This window comes from Apodemus sylvaticus, chromosome 20 (assembly GCF_947179515.1).
Source record: "Apodemus sylvaticus chromosome 20, mApoSyl1.1, whole genome shotgun sequence".
In the NCBI taxonomy this organism is placed as follows: Eukaryota; Metazoa; Chordata; class Mammalia; order Rodentia; family Muridae; genus Apodemus; species Apodemus sylvaticus.
In genome coordinates, this window is record NC_067491.1 from 25,951,675 (window position 1) to 25,973,511 (window position 21,837).

Here is a 21,837-nt window from a genome sequence, read left to right on the forward strand (position 1 = left end):
GAAACAGTGCTAATCTATTATGTAGCGTCTCTCAGGTTACTTGTGAACACACAGCCCAGCTCCTTTCCTTCCTTCCTATCTCAAGCACATTAAAACAAAATTACCAGGAAATCTGGAATGAAATCGATTTCAGATTTCAGTTTGCAATTTTCAGTTAACTCTTGTTAACATCGGGAAGGCAAGCTGTGCTCCTTTGGGGTTACCAAAGTTACTGTTTTAGAAGTGTCACAAACCTATCAGGGCGTTGGGTATGCTTTATTACCCAACAAACTACCAAGAGATGTGAGAAATATTGATTAGCAGAACTAAAATTCACAAACTTTTGTACTTCACAGACAGCAGTCAAGACATCCAGATCACTACATAGACCTTATCTGTTAAAGACTCCCCTAAGCATTTATTTACTTTTTATTTATTTATTTATTTATTGCTTTTTAAAACTGGGTCTAGCCTGGGCTGCCTCAAAACTCACTGCCTCAGCACTCTGAGTTATGGCATTTCAGGTGTGAATCTGTTCCTGGCTCTAAATCCCAATCAATGAACAAAAACTGCTGTTAGTATTGTTTAACGCGTTTATAAAAGTCTAATTTAAGAATAAACTTAAAAAAGAGAATTGTAGTGGACCACGTGTCTTTTTCAACAGTGTGTAAAAAAAATCTGCATGTGAAATAAAACATATTTTAAGGAGTTGGGGGGAGGGGCTCTAACGAAATGTTCCCTCCTAACTGGCAGGCTCCTGTATTCTAAGTAAGTGCACCTGCTGGTATTATGTTACAAAAGAAGAAAAAAGTGTTGAAAATGCTCATTAACTGACTTGCACAAACTTCAAAGCAGCTCAGTTTTTTAAAAAAACTTTCATAGCTGATGTAATTTCTTTTAAAGTGAAGTTAAATGTGCCTTTATGTACAAATTTAAAAAATTCAAACTATATCTTTGAAAAATTAATATACTAATGTATTCTAGGTGTCTTAGGGTTTTACTGCTGTGAAGAGACACTATGACCAAGGCAACTTTTCCCCGCCCCCTTCCCTTTCTCCCACTCCATCAAGATGGCCCCTGCCCTCTCCTGGCCCCATTCGCTCCAGTCCATAGGTTGTTTCTTGTTATGGATGGCTGTGATCCACCATGTGGTTGCTGGGATTTGAACTCATGACCTTTGGAAGAGCAGTCTGTGCGCTTAACCTCTGAGCCGTCTCACCAGCCCCCCACAGCAACTCTTATAAGGATAACATTTAATGGGGCTGGCAGACATTCAGTCCATAGGCAGAAGCATGGCAGCCTTCAGGCAGGCATGGTGCAGGAGCTGAGCATTCTACATCTTCATCTGAAGGCCTCTAAGTGCACCTGCTTCGAGGCAGCTAGGATGGTCTTAAAAGCCTGCACCCATAGCAACACACTCCTGAGCCACGCTCACTCCATCAAGACCACGCCCACTCCAACATGGCCACACCTCCAAATAGTGCCATTCACTCTCTGGGTGGAACATATACAAACTATCACACTAGGGTTGTCTATTGACAATAATTTTGCAGCCCTTATAGGTAAGCAAGGAATAAGGCAATGGGAATATTTCTGCCTTAACCCCAATGATGACTAAAGAGATGAGTACCTCATAGCCAAGGGGGTGGCAGCGCCTGGCACAGCTCCTTCCTTGATGCGTGGGCAGCAGATCTCTGTTGGGGAGGCCGGGTGAACTGCTAAAGAGGAAATGTGGGAAAACGAGTTCCATCTCCTGTGTCTCCAGTGGGAAATACCGAAGGATGATACAGCAGTTGCTGACTCAAAAGCTACTTAGTGACTTGTCAGCAGCTGAGGGGCTGTAGCAGCGCTAGGAGCAAACAAGGTGTAAACCACACCTCTCCCAGAGCTACAGGAGCTACACCGGGAATGCTGCTCAAGTTCCGTAAGTGATTCTGATGAAGGGTCAATCCGGAACTTATGACGTGAGGAGTGGGGAAGGCACTCGTGGAGAACGAACACACTTCTGGAAGATGTCATCAATCTGTATCACTACCCCACACTTCCCCCGACTGTCTCATCGTCCCTGGTTTTCCAACAGTGGATCGATGGGACTGGAGTCATGGGGCGAGGGCTCCTAATAGGGCTTTACCATGTTCCTGTTCTGAATGCTGTCAGTATGTCCGCCAGAAATTCACCTACACCCAGACTGGAGATCAGCTATCCAGTTAGTGGTAGAGGACTTGCTGGGTTCAGTCTCCAGCACCATTAAAGAGGGATGAAAAAGGAAAGAGATTCGACGAAGGGACATCCATTTGTGAAGGGAGGAGGGGGGTTCTTAATATGAAAACACAACACAAAACAACCCTACCAAGGATATTTAATAGAAGACAACTTTATTTTATAAATTTTCAAATATGGTTGCTTTAAAATCTTCAGCGTTTGGATTATGGGACTATTCTCTCTTGAGAAAAAGGCGTCCCAGGGAGTCTCCAACTCAGGAATCAGCTGAGATTATCCTGTTATCTCTGCTTACATATGTTGACATATATGTACATATTTTTAGCGTGGAAAAATATTTTGTTTCTGATTTTGAAGCACATGCTATTAACAGCATCAATTTTCTTCTTCAACACTGAAATTATACACAACTTGAGGCCTGAAGAATAAACGACTTTTTAAATATCCCATTATTTACTAGTAAACCCTAGAGCAATAAAAAAAAAAAGAAACAATAGTACCTACATAAACTATACACAAACTGCTTTTTCAGAAGTTATTGAAAATTTTTTTTCAAAATTCAAAACACAAAATAGTAATTTTTCACTTACTATATAACACAGTTCAAGTATTCTCTTAAGTTTATATTTAGCCAACTAGAACATAACTCTGTAAAGTAGCTTTCCTTTGAATGATTACTGCTATACAAATAGCAGTACTATATACTGCTATAGTGCGTCTATTACTACTGGAAATCATTACAGCATGTGGAAGGAAGTGGCACAGCGAATGAGTGTGCATGTGGAAGTGTTAACACACAAGGCTGCACGTATTACTAAATAAGGCATCTCTAGGCAACTCCCCCAAGTATCTGTATTCATGTAAACAAAGACTACGCATATTCCTTTAGGGAGAATATGTGCTAGCATAGATAAAATTATGCAAATGGCCGTTACTTTGAACCATATATTATCTGAGTATCACACCAAACCAAGAGGCATTACCTATCATTTTAATGACTAAAAATGTTACTTCTATGTGAAATACAGGGTTTTTAAAAACAGGGTTTATACTTTTTAAAAACTAGCAATGAAAAAGAGTGAATCTTGAAAAAAAAATCCACGTGATTTCTAGAAATAAATATACAGTTCTCTGTCAATGTACTGAATCACAGGAGCCTCAGGTTAGCCTCAGCCATGACATTCATCAGTAGTTTAAAAGCAGGCTTTCCACGCTGAAGCCTTGAGTCTTCTACCTTGTCAGCTGCCCAACTACCTTCAAAAGAGTTTTATTTTCCTGCTTTAGTTGCTCGTTTTCATCTTCCATGTCATCTAGGTCCTAGGGGCGGTACGGAGAAAATCACAGGTTAGAGATACACACTGTAAAGTTGACAAAGATAAAGCAGGAGGGTAACTAACTCATTTACTCAATTAACTCTGAAGTGCTAAGTTCTAAAAATTACGTGGAATATGCCCTATCAGTACTTGAATCTCACACACACACACACACACACACACACACACAGTGCATTAGATTTCTAGCAACGAATACATAGCCACATAGTCCTAAAACAGTACTAGGTTTTTGTTATGAGAAATATCACTTGAAGGAAACAGCAGACATGTACAGACTCATCTTTCCAGTCCATAATATTAAAACTTGGCAAAGTCTACCTCACCTCATGTGCAGTACTGTCATGAACTTACACTTTCATGTTTGGCTATCAGGAAGACGACTAAAGCTTTAGCAAAGTCAGAACTGCTCCTTACTCACAGACTGAATGATGCTAAGAAACGGATCTGTTCAAACTATTAATTTAAATTAAATGATTAAAAATACAATCGTGTATCATTACCAAACCATACACTTGATAAAGATTCTTTAAATTGAAAGTGTTAAAACATGGCCATGAATCATGGCTAGATTATCAGCTCGGGAAGGGGTTTTCCTGATTATTTTTAATGCTCTTGGTGTCTGAGGCAGCACAAACACATCATGAGCATCACAAATATTTGCCCAGCCTCTTAAACTGAATTCCAGCACACACAGAGACATGCTTATACTAGGATCAAGATGAAAGACTACAAAAGACCCAAGTCAAACACTGGCTCAGCCGGCTGCATGCAACCTTGAGCAGGTTAAACGGGGTACCCCATCCGCACCTGTAGCACGCAGCTGCTGCCTTTGAGCTGCATTAGAAGAGGCTGGTACCCAGGGAGCCTCCCCACTCGGTGTGGTATATGGGAGGGATCAACCCGTTACACCGCACAGCCGAGGCAGGCACGGCACGTTACCATGTAATTACTCTGTGGTTTGGAGTTGAGCCTGGGTTAGGGGACTGGCCCTTTTCTCTCAGAGGGAAACTTCTCTTTCCTCTACTTTAGACAAAATCTTGTAAAATTGCAGAACAATGGGATCTTTCTCATCACAATCATCTTAGCAGATGCTTCTGGCTTCAGGCGGGAAGTAAATTCTAGGACTGAACTGAAAAAGGAAAGGCTCCACACCAAACAACGAGGAGGAGCTGGGGGCTGCAACCCAGAGCTGGGGACATCACTGGAAGAACGGCTGGAAATGCAAAGCTTACGGAACAGCATGATAGGTCTCACCATTAACGACCGTCTGGAAGAGCAAACCAAACAGGCAATGAACAAGATCTTCACCCTTGTGTGCTTTCATCCAATGACCAAAAAGAGAAACCCAGGAACTGAAATACAAAACCACTTACTCTATTTAACAAATCAATCTCTTCCTTGAGTTTTCCAATCATTTCTTCTTTATCTTGCATCAGCCTCACAAGTCGAAGGTTTTCTTGCCTTTCTCTTACGACTTCCTAGTGAATAAATCGCAAAGCATCAACAGGGAACTGACTGGTTACAGTATTTAAAAATGGCAAACACCTGTTAATAACAGAGCAAGACTCCAGACATCAGCAAAGCCTCTTTCAGTCATATCTGATACTGAAGACATGGCAGGGATGATGACAGACAGACAGACAAGACAGACAGACAGACAGACACACACACACACACACACACACACACACTTCGTAAAGGAAGAAAAACAATTTTTTAAACAGCAAAATTTCAAATGTTTTGTGAATTAAAAAAGGGAAAATGTATGATTTCCCACTGTCATGGTTTTCCTTTAAAAGAGATGCTATGTGCTGGGCCATACTTAGTGTCAAAGTTGGGAGTCTGAGGCAAGAGGATCCCTTGAACTAAGGAGTTCAAAGTTCACAGAAACACCATAACAACAATCCTGTCAAAACAACAATCCTATGAATGGTGGAGCGGGAGGAAGAGGCATTTTCTCTAGTGGTGTAGTGTTGTGGATGATCCTGGTGCTGTTCTTGTGAACCAATAATGAATAAAGGAGCCAATCACTGGGCAAGTAGGCGGAGCTTCCGGCTGGATGGAGGAAGAGAGAGTTACTTCCTTTTAGAACCAGCACAGCAGAGAGATAAGTTGTAGCTGCTAGAGTTTCCTGGTTATAATGGCGGATCTTCAAGGATTTGCTACCGGAGGAATCAGATTTTAATAAGGCTTATAGAATTTTTAGTTGTTGCACCCAGGGATTGAGTTACCATTGTTTCTGAACTAAGTCTGTGTTGTGTTTTCCTTCACTCGGAGCCTCATCTGGGTTCAAGAGAGAAAGGTATGGAGGCAAAGCGTGGGTTTGCCAGATGTGCACCACAAAGGCCATGGGGGATTTGAAGTACAGGGTTGGTGTGGTAGCAACTCACCAGTGGGAATCTAGCCAGCTGGGTGGAGAGACTGCGGAGTTCAGAGTCAGAACCCCCATGAGATAAAAACAGGTCAGCCATTGCCCGCCACTGCATGGCTGGCCAGGATGCTGGGGCAGAGGCACAAACACAGGGATGTGCCAGTTCTCCTTTTTTTTGTGTGATTTTTCGAGACAGGGTTTCTCTGTGTAGCCCTGGCTGTCCTGGAACTCAGAAATCTGCCTGTCTCTGCCTCCCAGGGGCTGGGATTAAAGGCATGCACCACCACTGCCCAGCCAGTTCTACTTTTATTACTTCCCCCAGTGAGACTCACTCAGATCCCCAGAAGTGGGGCTGGTTGGGAAGAGGATTTATGGAAGTGTCAGGGATGATGACGATAATATTAGTGAAACAGTGTGCACATACATGAAGCACACTCCTGGGTGTATTTATATGGTACAACAACAACAACAACAAAAAGGACGGAAGCACAGGCTTGCTTCTCTTGCTCCCTAGCAGCCAGGAGGTGAACATCTTTCCCCTCACACCCTTGCTTCAGCAAGGACAAGAACCCACAGAGCTGGTTGACAACAGCTGTAATTCTAAAACTGTGAGCCACGAAACATCACCAAAAGGAAAAAAACAAAAAACCCAGCAACAATAAGCCCCTGCTAAGTATCTTACTCAAAGGACAGACTGACCTCGAATCTACTGACTGAGGGGATGGAGTCTCATAAAGACAGAAGTCATACATTCAGACCCCAACTTTAAATGTGTGAAAATGGGTTGAGAGTTGGCCTAAGTTATGAAACTAGGTATCAGACCACTGGAGAGCAGGAGGCATTATAAAAGTAGGGGCAATGTCATGTGACAAGAAACCAGACAAGCTACTGGGGAAGAGAGGGAAAATTGTAAAGAAAAGTGAGAAAGCCAGGTGGTGGTGGCGGCGGCGCACGCCTTTAATCCCAGCACTTGGGAGGCAGAGACAGGTGGATTTCTGAGTTCCAGGCCAGCCTGGTCTACAGAGCAAGTTCCAGGACAGCCAGGGCTACACAGAGAAACCCTGTCTCGAATAAAACCAAAAAAACAACAACAACAACAAAAACAAAAACAAAAAAAGAAAAGTGAGAAAAGCAGAAAAAAAAAAAAACCAAATAATGCAATGCAACATGATGCAACATGATGCTTTGTAAGTTAAATAATGTTTTTTTTTAATTAAAAAAATCTAGTTTTTTGAACATTTTGAATTCAGGGCCTCTAGATCACTGTTTTATAACCTATGATCCTAGCTCTTGGCTGACAGATCAGAGCCATGATCATCTTCAGTTAGTTGGACTGCATGAGACACAGTACTGTCTCAGGAAACCTAGAACAGGCAAAGACTCCAGGGTCTTGGGAGAGCTGGAAAGGTCTCTAGCAGGACTGGCTTCTTTCCTGGCCCTCAGAGAAAGCAGCGGGCCATCCAAAGCCATTAAAGGCTGCCGGTCAGCTCTTCTGGAATGTTCTGAGTCTTTCAGAAGAACTTGTTGAAAACTAATAATGTGTATTCAATAAGCCATTAAATTTAAATAATGATTCCGATCAGAAACAGAGGTGAAGGCTTAAAAGCAACCTAAATATCACCTCTGTGTAAGCGGCAAATCAAAACAGATAAATCGCAAAATAATCTTTGTGTCACTGGGAGAAACTTCCATCCATGAAAACAGAACATATTCCAACCAAAGAGGTTGGTGCCACTACCAGTTTCAGATGCACATCCATAGGACATGCCTCGGTTCTGTAATTTTACTGCAATGTTCATGTGAGTTGCTGTGGAAACATCTGTAAGCAAGTGTATCCTATACCTCCTTGAAAATGGGCCTAATTCAGAATGGCCGGAAGGCCTGAACCAACGGTATGTTCAGATGGTGCAGCGCACGGTACTGGATGACAGTGCAAACGTCTAAGGACTCAAAAACACTGCTCCTCAGACTACGAGGAAGATGTGACAGAACAGGAGTGACTACTGAATCTAGGAGTTCAAGACAGAAAAGCACGAAAGGATAGAAAAGCATAGAAAGTGGGGACCCAATCACCAGGATCTGGGAGCTAACACTAGATAAGGAGTCTAAGTGGCCCCTGGAGTGGAACCGGATGTCTCCTGCCTGGGGGTCCCACCTCCTTTTTTGGGCAGGAAGCCATGGAACTGAAAGAGGAAGGCTAAAGTATATTAATTTTATTTTGAATAATTCATAATTCCTACCTTTTCAAGATCTTCGATTCTCTTTTCCAAGGTGCTGCTTGAGGCGGAGTTGGCCGGCGGCGCGTTTGCATCTCTGTTGTGTCTACTGAAAGCGCTTCTGTCAGCTCGGGGGTATCTATTAGAGATTTCATCTTCTGGGGCACTGCTTGTGCTGTGGAAATAAGAGTGACTATTATATAAACATTCCTAGCACCCTGAAAGAAAAATGTCAAGGCTATTTTCTCTGTAGTCTGAACAACTAACACTCTCTGAGGACGCGGGGAATTTGTTTAGAGCTGTAGAATTTAATCCTCAGTCTCACACAACGGAGAGAAAAGGATAAAAGCACATTAATTCTTTCAGCTGAGTCAGGCACAGTTCTGGTTCCTGAAGATGCTGACAGCAACCACAAGCTCCTGTTGTCCTTTCAGAAGGGAACGCCACCAAGGTCAACAAGATAAGATGACAACACACCAGGGACTGGAACAGAATGGCTCTCCCAGACATCTGTGGTGAAATTTACTTCTCTTTATTTTTTTTCTCCATAAAAATGATTTTTCTTTTTTTTACTAGTCAGGCTACGGGGGCATACACCTTTAAGCCCAGCACTAGGGAAGCAGAAGCAGGCAGATCTCTGAGTTTGAGGCCAGCATGCTCTACAGAGTGAGTTCCAGGACAGCCAGAGCTACACAGAGAAACCGTTTTCAAACAAACAAGTAAATGAAAATGAAGTGGCCTTTTATTTTCAGAGTTCAGTGTCTCATTTAAATTCCAAAACATTAAAAAAAATGTAATTTGAATGGGAAAAAAGTAAAGAACTGTATAATAAACTTTCAACTGAAAAGTCTGCATGTAGGCAACTATCTACATCTGGTATCTTTTCAGCCAGCACTGTCAATATGTAAGGTGCCCAATGGAACAGGTGTTGCTCTGCTCTATCTACTCCTACAATAAAATTGCACCCAAACTTTATGGCTTCAGATAACACACTTATTGACTCAAAGTTTCTGTTGATCAGGAATTCAGAGGCAGTTTAGGGGGTAATTAAGACCCTGGGTCTCTTGTGAACTGTTTGTCAAAATGTTGGAGTAATCGGAAGGTGACTCTGACCTGGAGAGTCTGCCTGTAAGCCCACTCAGGTAGCTGTGTGTGAAGACACTCAGTGCCTCCCTGCCCCAGGCCAGAGGCCACAGTTCCTCCCCATAGGCATCCTTTGAGTAGGCTACTTAATCCGTGACAGCAGGCTTCCAGAGAGATCAAGATTTTGGAACCAGGCCAGAGGCTGTTGTGTCTGCCACACCCAAGTCTCTCATGCCACCACACCAGTATACATATGATCCCCTTGGTGAGGTAACCAGGAGGAAGGGCTCTAGGGGCATTTGGGGACTCATCTATAGTAGATTATACCAGTACATCTAGAGTGTTCTGATAATGCTTAGAAACTAGTCTCGTGGAAGCAGACTGACAAAAAATATTTTAAAGTAACTTCAGCAAGCTCAGGATAGTCATATTTTAAAAAAATATTAAATGAGCTAGGCAGTGATGGTACACGCCTTTATTCCCAGCATGTGGGAGGCAGGGGCCGGTGGATGTCTGTGAGTTTGAGGCCTGGTCTACAGAGCAAGTTCTAGGGCAGCAGGGGCTACACAGAGAAACCCTGTTGCAAAAAACAAAAACAAAACAACAAAGCAAACCAAACAAACCAACCCCTACTCCCATCAGAAAACAATATTAATGGAAAGATCGATAAACTATGCTTTTGAAAATTTTTGTTTTCAAATATTTAAATATTTGAACTAAATTTTTATATTAAAATATTTCACTTGAAATATTTTATATGCAAGATTTAGTTTGAATGTAATTGGTCTCCATAGGCCATAGGGAGGGGCACTATTAGGAGGTGTGGCCTCATTAGAGGAAGTTTGTCACTGTGGAGGCGGGCTCTGAGATCTCATACATGCTCAAGCCACGCCTAGTGACCGTCTCTTTCTGAGGCCTGTGGACCAAGATGTGGAACTCCTCCAGCACCATGGCAGCCTGCCCGAACACGCTTCCAACCATGGCAACAATGGGCTAAGCATCTGCAACTGTAACCAAGCCCCCAGCCCCAGTTAAATGTTTTCTTTTAAGAGTTCTGGTCATGGTGTCTCTTCACAGCAGTTAAACTCTACGACAGTAGCTTTTAGAGCAATAATGGACTTCTGATTTATGAAGTTCCCAGTCAGATCTTTTCATCCTATCTGGTCTTAAGGGATCTGATGGTAATTTTCAAACACTCAATACCATGGCAACCACCTAGTTCATCGATTATTCTAACTTTACTATGAGCCCACAAAGGCAAGCTACAGGAACTTCACCATATAATTGCTGCTTTTTGTTGTTGTCCTTTTGATCTTATCTGTCATTGAAAAACATCTGACATTCTATCCTTGCACAAAAGGTTAAGGTGATTAAAAAGGAGAAATGGGGATGGTGTGTGTGTGTGTGTGTGTGTGTGTGGTGGGGGTTGCTAGCTAACAAGTAAATCTAAAGCACGTATTTATAGAGCAGGCCACCAAACTACTTTCTTATCTTGCAAAAAAACACCCAAAGTTCACCTGAAGTTCAAATACTTCTGACTGAAAAATTCCCTTTGAAAGCCAACATATAACCACTTAGCATACAAGAGTCAATTAGCCTGAACGATAAGATCAAACCAAGCTAACTTTTTTTTTTTCAGGAATTTCAGACTTATGGCATTAATGTTTAGCCTTCCAGGCCTTTAGTAAACTACTGTGAATTTGGTAGATGGAGTTCAGCTGACACAGCAAGGTTTTCTCTAATGCTCACATTGTGACGCAAGCTCCCCTGTCTTTCAAGTGTGGCTGCTTCGTCATTATCAGAGCGCATTTATTCTGAAAGCAAGGCGGGACAGCAAACTACACGTAGCCCTTTAAAATCCTTGTGTTTTACAGCAAGTTGTGTTTATCTGCAATGACGCTGAAAAATACCTTGTTCCTCTTGTCAGTAATCAATGCGTTCCCCAGTCTAGAAGTTCTTACCTGTCTGAAAGCTGACCTTCTTAAAACGACTTCCCACGGATCTTGTACCAACCTACACACTACACAGATCTGACCAGTCTCTACCCTGTGCACAGATCGGAATCGGGTGATGAATGCCAATTATAGAGGCCAGAGGACAAGCTTAAGTGTCATTCCTCAAGCGCTATCGCATTCATTCATTCATTCATTCGAAACATAGTCTCACTAAATAGACCATGCTGAATTTGCCAGCCATCTCCTGGATCTCCGTGTTTCTGCTTCCACAGCACAGGGACACACTACAAAGGCAGGCTCAGGCTACTGTAGCTCAATTTTTTTAGGTGGGCTCTGAGGATTAAACTCAAGTCCAGCCCCATCCTTCCTTAACAGCAATTTGAAGTAAAACAATACTAATTAATGATTTGACAATCCTGCACATCCTCTTTATCAAATGCATTTCCTCAAGCAATCAATTTCTTTTGAACATATTATGTCATGTATGCAGACACCATGCAAAGTTTAAAGCTCATGCTGCCCCGCTAGCCAGTGCTTCTTTGAGAACAATGCGCCATCAACGCGGCCCTTCTTTAGTGTCATGGCCAAACCCTGAACTCAGCTACACTGAGGAAAAACGCTTCCCAATCAAATTGGTGCTGACTCGTCCCAGATGTCTCTGGAATGACTGTAACTGTCACCATTCAATTTTCTGCTGGTGTCAGAATAAGAAAAGAAATATGTCCTTATTTTAAAACATCCAGTAAAACCTGCCTTGTTGTTAGTAAATTGAAATTCGAGATAAATATAAATTCCCTAAGAGTTAGTTAGGAAGCATTCTAAAAAGCCAAAACTTAGGATAATGAAAATGCACATTTTTTGAGTCCCGAATGACTGACACAAACAAATGATATGTTCTAACAGCCTCGCAGTGCCGGACTGACAAGAGGCTTCCTGAAGCCCCTGTGCCCATCTATACACTCTGCAGAAGTGACCAGTCTATACCCCCACAGATCTGTGTGCTAGCTGTGGACGGAGAAGCAAACCTGACTGCAGAGGATGCAGCTTGGGCATGCTCGACTCCCTCTAGAATGCTGTCTAGGCTGTCACCAACGGCAACAAACTATCCAAGGGCTAGGGCTGACCCTGCTACAGTGTTTAAACTTCAGAAGACTAAAGTACACACACTGGAATCAGGGAGCAGCTGAGCAGTAGGGCAGCCCCACAGGCTAAAACACAGAAGCAAACAGAAGGTAAGATAAGAGGACAGAAAAGCCGGCAGGAAACCGGGAAAGCTATTCTACAAAAGAATTCAAACTAATCCAAACTCAAAAGTCTCCAGTGTTTTCTCGGCAGACCCATCTTGTGTGCTCCTTTACCTGCAGTTCTGTGGGATTTATGAAGATCATATAAAGTAGTCAGTATTAACTGTGTTGCCAAAATACAGTATACAAAGGATTGGAAAAACTCCCAAATTGTTTTATTTGTGCTACAATATTTGTTCTCATGGGAAATGACCATTAAGTTTTAAAAGTCTTTTAAGAATATTGCATATGCTTCATTCTTTCTGAAGATCTATTTTAATGCCTCATGATACAGAAATTTGGAGAACGATCTATTTGTATATCTGCTTTTTTTGTTTGCTTTTTCAAGACAGGTTTCTCTGTGTAGCCCTGGCTGTCCTGGAACTCACTCTGTAGACAAGGCTGGCCTCGAACTCAGAAATCCGCCTGCCTCTGCCTCCCAAGTGCTGGGATTAAAGGCATCTGACACTACTGCCCGGTTGTATATTTGCTTTTAGTGACTATCACAGAGATGTAGGCTCTGGAAGATGTTTAAGAAGCTTACTTAAGATCTCAAAATCATGTTTAGTTTATGAGAACAGATTTGACTTTGTTTACCCTACCTGATGAACAACCACGTGGTCATTTTTGCACTTAGGAATTTGGTCTTATTTTCCCTGTAAAGTTCCTAACTTTGGACCTTACCTATTTTTGTGATCGTTAGTTAAACTAGATAATTTATAAACCCAGTCTTAATTTCAATGCTGTGTGCAGAGACAAAATGGACAAAGAATATTGCTTTCTGTTCACCTTCAGCGTTCAGTGGCCACTCACAAGGCGCTCAGATAGAAGTGTGTAAGCACATGGCACATGAGCACACATGGGGCTGCCCCCCACCCGCAGACCAAAAGGAAAAGACAACCAAGATGGGGAGGCGTGCTTGGAAGTCGGCTCCTCCAGGACTCGGAGATAGAGGGACCTACTTGGGCCTTGGAGTTTGAAGCCAGCCTAACCAGCTCAGTGAAACAACATCTCAAAGCCATAAACAAACAAACAAACAAACAAACAAACAAATTTATTGAAAGTAAGTGGGAGATTGTAATAATGAACACCTGCACCCCGACAGCTAATCTCATACACACACCTTCACTTGGGAAAGCACTAGCTTAGAGTCAAGTAAAGCTAACACAAGTCTGGCAACTGGTAGCACAAACCTTTAATCCTAGCACTCAGTAGGAGAGGCAGGTGGATCTCTGAATTAGCGGCCAGCTTGGTCTACAGAGCAAGGTCCAGGACAGCCAAGGCTACAGAGAGAAACCCTTTGGGGGTTGGGGGGGTGGAGCGAACAGGAGCTGGGAATATGGTGCAGCTGCAGAGCCTTGGCCTGCAGCGTACGGCCCTCAGGTCCATGTCTAGCATCTAAAACAAGGGGAATGGGAAGCCATTAGAGCAGGAGAGGGACAGAATTCCTGTTACAGAGCTCACTACAGATCAACAAAGATAGCACAGTGGCCGGCAGTTAGGTTAGGCTTCTGTAATTAACCAAGGAGGGTACGGTGGTACAACAAACAGACTTCAGTTCAGCTCAGCCGGGGTTGAAGAGCCAGGGGTGAGATAAGGAGATGAAAAATGAATAACAAAGCAATTGCAGCCCGAGGCCCTGGTTCACAGAGCCCAAGTCTCTTCAGCAAGAGTAAACCTGCGTGTTTACTACTGACGGCAACTGTTGAAACACTTCTGAACGTGCAGAACTCAGCGCGCTTCTCGCTTCTCAGGTATCTAACATCTAACAGCTGCTGGCCACCTTCTCCTAGCACAAGAGATAAAAGAGAAAGTAAATAAATTCTGAGGGAGCCAATTACTAATCAACGTGCTAAATATCAAGAAAGAAAGACAACGCGAGACAGGAAGAAAGCCAAGGCGGGGCCATATCTACGAAGTCTTGCCACCGTACAGAAAAGCAGTGTCCTTTAGACACGTTCAAGTCCACATTCTCTGTAGCGATCACAGACATCAGGCAGAAATGATAACTGACAAAACACTAAACTATGGTTTCAATTGCTCAAAGAACAAGCTTCAAAGAATGCATTGGAAAGGGAAGGAAGACTTGAACAAAGGCGGCTAGAACTGTCCTTCTCACAGGGAGAATACAACACCTCAGGGAGAGAAACAGGACAGGGCAGGAACTCAGTGAGAGACAAGCTAGGGACCTGGGAAGGCATTACAGAGCATAACAGACTATCAATATGACACCTGCCCCAAGCCAGAAGGAGCTCCTCGGTCCTTTACTATACCCTCGAGGCACAAGGCTAGTTCTGCACAGCCCCTGGACATCCCTGTGGTCCCTGGCGGCTGCCCCGAGAGGGGTGTCCCACGTTCTCTAGTGGTAATATGAGTCACAGACATCAATGCTGACCCTGCTACTGCACAGCCACAGACCCAGACTTGGCCCTCAGCGGTAGCTTCGGCTGGGACCTTTGGAGGGTTGGTCCATTGCTAGGTATTGTAATACTAAATTCTATAACCACAAGGTCTAGGAGGGGTGACTTCTGTTTACAAGCTTTAGGGGAGCATATCTTGTTCCTCGATTTAAAACTATTGGCTAAATAAAATTGGGTGCGGCCAATTACTCAAGGGATTAAAGAGTCTGGAGTGACCTGGTGGGAGGAGGAGAGACCAGAAAAAGAGGAAGAAGGAAAATGGAGGTGAAGATTCTGTGAGGGGAGATGGACCATGAGCACAGGTTCAGGAGAGGGCAAGGATGGGGGGTACACTGCTGGGGAGGTAGCCAGGCCTACAGCTAAGAGTCAATTAGGGGTGACCCCCCCCCATAATTGTCAAAGCCAAAAAAATAACCATAATTGCATTTATTTGTAAGCTAGTTGGGGATGAGCTTAATTTGTTTGTACTACTACGATTTGGCTACAATAGGGACCTCCCCAGGTGGCAGAGCCCGCCCCTCACAACAGGCTTCTCCTCTCCACCAGAGAGTCTCCAGGTCCCTGGGTGACCTCCTCTGACACGTGGGTGCCTACAGCCCACCTGTGTGCGCACCAGAGGGCAGGTCTGTGAGTAGCAAGGCCATCTGCAGATCTGTTTTCCTCCTGCGCGCACTGTGCTGGTAGGCAGCTCTGCGCTGAGCTGAGAGGGCTGGGGTCTTGTTGGTACCCACACCACACCACACCACACCACACCATGTGGCATGGCAGAATATATAGTCTGTCTTGCTGCACTGTCTCGGTTTGATTTTTAGGAGTCCTAGACATAAGGCAGCTTTGGCCAGCAAGCCAGGTCTCAAGCTAGAAAGAACAAAGGACTGCCATCTGCCCTGCCCCTGACCAATATAAAGACACCACCACCACCAAGCTACCTCTTTGCCCACTGCAAGGGGGACCACCATTACTTTTGATCATTGCTGTTGGGCATCCTGAAGCATGGCAGACCACAGTGACCAAGAGCTTGGTGCCATCAGCATTTACATCTGCACGACAGAGGGTGGGCCCCTTGCCGCCATCTTCCTTAGCATTGTGGTTACCGCCAACCTGTCAACACTCACTTATGCCCTCTGCATACAGCCCTAACCTGCAGCCGGCCTACTGCATCAGGATTTGCCTTTCAGCAGGGCCTGTGCTCCCACACTCCTGGAGCTCATGCCCACCAATACTGCCTCCACAAATACCTGTAGTTTAGACAGCCCAGGCAACGATGACTGTAACAGAAAAAAAAAAAAAAAAAAAAAAAAAACCATCATATGGAGGCGCCACTGAGAACCAAAGCCATGGTATCTGTCTAAAATGACCTCTAAATTCATATAAGGAATTTCCTCTGGAAAACCTACTACATAAAATTGAAAGGAGACAGCATAGCAGCTGTACAGGCAACATAGAACACAGGAGGCATAAAAAACGTAAGGGCGTATAGAGAGAATCTCTTGCGTACTGTGTGGATGCATCAGCTGTCAATAAAGCTGTTGGCCTATTAGCTTAAGCAGGAAGAAGGAGGTGGGGGTTCCAGCAGGAAGAGAGGATTCTGGGATAGAGTGGGGCGTGGAAAGAGATCCGCCCCCAAATGCTGATGGGAAAGATCACTTGGAACTGAGAAGAGGAAAGCAGCCACACGGCACTCACAGACTAGAATAAATGGGTTAAATACGTTATGCGTTGGCTGGGAACAAGCCCAAGCTTAGGGCTGAAGCTTTTATTCACAAACTGACTCAGTCTCAGAGCTGTTTTTTTGAGGCCAGGTTTAAGGGAACATATATCTGATAGAACAACTGAGTAACTCTAGAACAACAGTTCTCAGGCTGTGGGTCATGACCCTTTGGGGTCAAATAACTCTTTCAGGAGTCACACTTCAGGTATCCCACATATCAGATATTTACATTATGATTCATAACAGTAGCAAAATTTCAGTTATCAAGTAGCAACAAATAGTTTTATGGTGGGGAGGGGGGGTCACATATCAGATATATACATTATGATTCGTTACAGTAACAAAATTACAGTTCTGCAGTAGCAATGGAATAATTTTATGGTTTGGGGGTGGTCAGCACAATATGAGGCTCTGTATCAAAGGATTGCAGCATTAGGAAGGTTGAGAACCACCATTCCAGAAGAAGAAAATCTCAACATGAAAGCAATCTATTACGTTCTTGAAAAGAAATTCAAAATAACAATCCTAAGGAAACCAAGTGAGATGCAACAGAGTGCAGGTAGTCAACACCTGGAAAAATGAAGGGCGTGTCCACCGCCTCGATGAGAAACCCAACAGAAGTAAGAAACAAGCAGAAACGGAGAAATGGCATCAATCAATCAACGAAAGAGCCACAAGACAGAAGGCATGAGGGTAGAAAAGGGTGAGACAAAGGACAGGAAAAAAAGGGTGGTAGACAAAGGAGCATGTGTGGGCATAGACAAAATGCAATATATGTGTGTGTGTGTGTATGTATAATGCATATATGTATATACATGAAACTATCAAAGAATGTTGATCAATTAAAAAAAAGAAAAAAGCAAAAGAAAATGCAGCATAGGCACATAAGAGTATACTACTCAGGGCTGGAGAGATGGCTCAGTGGTTACGAGCACCGGCTGCTTTTCCAAAGGTCCTGAGTTCAATTCCCAGCAACTACATGATGGCTCACAACCACCATGGGATGGTGGTGGTAATGGGATTCAATTACCCCACTTCTGTGTCTGAAGACAGCCACAGTGTACTTACATATATTAAGTAAATAATAAACATTTTAAAAAAGCATACTTATTCAGTGTAAGAAGAACAAATTCATGCCCCTTGTGGAGAAATGAAAGATAATATCAGGTAAGAGGCACAGTAATCTGGGCACAAAGGTTGATCTCGGCGATCATGGAACAGTGATCGATCGCTAGCGACCAGGAAGGGGAGGGATAGGAAGGCAACATGATGTATACAAAATATAGTCACACAAAAGTATTTGCTATGGTGTTCCTGATCACAGTATGGGAATTTAGTCCACAATAGTTTATGATATACTTCAATATGAGTACAGAGATGCCTAAGTAGGCAGGTGATAAACTTAAGGGATGGATATCCTAATGGCTCTGATTTGATCATTACACTGTACACATGCAGTAAATTATTATGTGACTCTATGAATACGAACAAATAAACATCAATTAAAAAACAACAAAACCAAGAAGTTTCACTGATTAGTTGTAAGACCCTTGAATGTTAGGAATGTCGACACATAACTAAAACCCAATGCATGTGTGAAGGCAGAGTGATTACTGAAAATTAAATCAGCCCTTTGGCCCCCATACACACTAGATCAGAAAGAGAGGCCGTCATACTCATGCAGGGCCGTGTTACTTGATTTTGTTGCCAAATTTAGCTCTTTATCCTAAAGCAGAATTGTTTCCAACCTGTTCTGTAGGCCGGATATGCACAATGGAAAATATTCAGGATAAAAAACTGTTTCATGAACTCCAAAAGGTTTGTGATGTTCTAGTTAGGAATGTTAACACAAACCTAAGATCCAACGAGAAAACTGTCTGCTCTCAGTCACAGAGATATTAAGTACGATGGTCAGCAAAGGGAAAATAGTAAGCAATATTATCGTAGATAAATACCACCCTTTACTGGAAGTTTCTCCCCTCCTGGGAATTTTCACATCTGTGGAAAGATGAGAGGGCGCTGCTGTGTTCGGGAAAATAACACTGTTATTCTAAAGCTATCATAAGAATGAGATCGGCAGCATTAAGAGATTATAGCCAGAGGAATTTCCCACTAATACAGACATTTTAAAGCTCAGAAATGAGATGAAATACAAGACTCATGGGTAAAATCCACGAAACAATGGCTATCAAACATTCAGAGGTGTTAGGCAGACCGTGACCTTCCTAAGTGACCAGTAAGCACAGGACTGGCCTCCAGACTCCTAGCCTTTCACAACCCTGCTGTGCCCTACAACCTGCTGCATGGACTCTTTCCCTTCCCTTAAATACAAGCACACCAACTAAAATCCAAAACCAGCACCAGGCTCTTTATTAAAACTGGGACACATGCTCACTGTAAGAAACAGGGAAGGTTTTATACAATTTATTTTTATTTTATGTACCCTTCTGTGTCTGTGTGAGGGTGTTGGATCCCCTGGAACTGCAGTTACAGACAGTCGGTGCTCCTAACCACTGAGCTATCTCTTCAGCCCCCACAGGTTAGATCTTAAAGGAATTGCTTCTCTCTAAAGGACCACAGCCCCATCTCAAAGGACTGATTGTCTCTCCATATAATTTTTTCATTAAAGGATTTCTTCTATCCGGTCTTACATGGTGACTGTTGGCGCAGAGAGGAGGGAGGCCAGCCACTAAGATCGATTTATCCCTGCGTCTCTTCTATACTCTGAAATGTATACATTTAAGATTATCAGGAGGGTTAAGAGTACTTGCTGCTCTTGTAGAGGACCCAGATTTGGTTCCCAGCATCCATACAGTGGCTCACAATCCTCTAAGTCCAGTTCTGTGGGGTCTCATGGTACCAGGCATGCATATGGTAGTGCAAAGGCATACACAAGTATCTCAAATCAAATACTTTATCTTATATAAGAGAAATCTTCCCACACAAAGGCATAGATTTAGTTTATTAAGACAAAGCGTCCAGAGGTAAGCCTCCTGGACTGCAGTGTATGCTTGTGGAGACCAGTCCATGATATAAAACCATTCAACACAATCTAAATATGCTAAATAGCACTAAATATGCTAAAGATTCAGGAAAAACATCAATATGGCATTTGATTATAGAACGGGGATGGATGTTTATGGAAGCTGGCATGGTAAGAACCACAGGATTCACATGTAGTTCATGATTCACCTTGTTGTGTGAGGAGGAGGAGGGTGGTGGAGGAATGGATGTTACTCCGCCCACAGGGAAAGCAGGCTGCTGTCTGCACTGAGCTGGCTGACAGACAGGTAGGCAGTATACACCTGACTGTGCTCTGTGTTCCTATGTGATGACGGAAAGTGCATGTCATCTTACATGCACATCGAGTATGAATTCTGAGGAAGGGTAAGCTTGTCCCCTAAAGCATCAATAAGGTGAGTTTCCTCTCCACAGCAGGCTTTAATTTACACCAGAGGGCTGACTCTAAAGAGAATATTGGCCTTTAAGGAAAAGACTCATAGTCACACTTTCCTCAAGTTCAACAGCACCCATGGCTTCCCCAAACCAGAGGCAGTGGGTTTTTTGGTGTATTCCTGGCTGAAAGCAGCCATAGTTTACAGGACCGAAAATGAAGTTGCAGACACCCATGTTACATCGAGGAGCCAAGGGGATGTGTAACTAACTGTACATCTATTGCCATCTGTACGAGATGAAAAGCCATTTATAAAATAAATCTGCAATAAAAAATAATGGCAAGAGTGTTTGGTTTAGATGACAGGATTATGTTTTATTAATACCAAATTTCTGTACTTATCACATTTTCATTAAGAAATATACATTGCAAGAGGACAGGATGGCTCAGTGGGCACACTCTCTCACCATACACGCCTGCAAGTAGAGTTTCATCTGGGCATCCCATGGAAAGCTGAAAGGAAAATCATTCTGCAAAGTAGTTCATACTGTGATACTGTGTGCCTGGCCACCTGACTTTAACCCTTGAAACCCAAATAAAAGTGGGGGGTAGCCAACGCTCCCACCCTCAACAAGTCCTCTGGACTTCTCTTTCTCCAAAGTTTATCCAATGTACTGGAAACCTCACCAAGTGAACACTCTGCTAACAGAATTACACACCCGGAAAAGAAAGCTCCAAACGCCTGCCGTTCCCAAACTGAGTATCAGAAATGTCACAGTGCTCATCTCCAAATGGATGAAATTAAAAATAAAAAATAGTATGTGGGACTTTCTAGAAGAACAGGGGTCCCCTGCACCTTAGAAGCACCACATGGCCAGCCTGGTGCTTCACAGAGCTAAAAGCCTGCATCCTTGACATTTGTAATTACCGAGAGAGAAGTGCATATGGGGCCAGAGACTTGAAACCCCTTGAGACTTTTCTGAGTTATTGGCATCTGTGTGTCTGTACAAGTCATTTAGTTTATAGAGAGCCCTGTCTAACGTGTGATACCAATGTTTTATCTCTTAGGCCATTCCTCATTTCTGTCAGGCCCATTTGTTAAGAGACACCCTCGTCAAGAAACACTCGTTTTCTGATCACTGCTACAACTTGCTGACAGATTAGGGAGAGTAATGAACTGTTGACAGACTGCGTAAGATAACCCCGGGAGATAAAGAATGAATAACTTCAGATATGAGTCTGGGCTCTGTATGAAGCTTCTTAGACGACATTAAAATACAGTCATTATAACTCAATAAGAACTATTACTGATTTAAATTTCAGTATTTACTCATTTAAGCAGGGTCTCCCTATTAGCTCAGGCTAGCCTCAAACTTGCCATTTCCTTGGCCCTCTCAGGTGCTGTGGCTATTTAAAAGTGCACTTAGTAATAATAAACAGGGCCAAAGCTTTGAAAGCTGAAAAGTAGCAAGCTTCCTGCTTCAGGCTACAAAAATAAATGTGTAAACAGATGAACATATCACAAAGAAAACAATGGATTTTAAACCTTACAAATAAAAAACACAGGCTGGAGAGATGGCTCAGCGGTTAAGAGCACCAACTGCTCTTCTAGAGGTCCTGAGTTCAAATCCCAGCAACCGCATCGCGGCTCACAACCATCTGTAATGGGATCTTTTGCCCTCTTCTGGTGTGTTTGAAGAGAGCAATAGTGGTGTACTCATATGAATAAAATGAATACATAAATCTTTTAAAAAATAGAAAACACACACCACGGAAACCAGCTTCTTATTAATTTGACAAAATGGCAACTTTGTAACAGCTTTGGGGAGGACCATTGATTTCTGTTACTGGTGTGTGTCTGTGTGTGTGCA

General features: G+C 43.1%; 1 protein-coding gene across 1 annotated transcript in view; it reads right to left on the reverse strand.

Annotated features, from left to right (window-relative positions):
• Positions 1-2,337: 2,337 nt before the first annotated feature.
• Pawr (pro-apoptotic WT1 regulator) overlaps positions 2,338-21,837 on the reverse strand; it is an 84,057-nt gene continuing 64,557 nt past the window's right edge. Inside the window, exons 4-6 of the mRNA XM_052165512.1 lie at positions 8,145-8,295; positions 4,907-5,011; positions 2,338-3,516 (exon numbers count right to left, since the gene is read on the reverse strand). Of these exons, the coding sequence (XP_052021472.1) occupies positions 3,430-3,516; positions 4,907-5,011; positions 8,145-8,295 (343 nt within the window). The 3' untranslated portion in view covers positions 2,338-3,429. The remainder of the gene's footprint in view (positions 3,517-4,906; positions 5,012-8,144; positions 8,296-21,837) is intronic.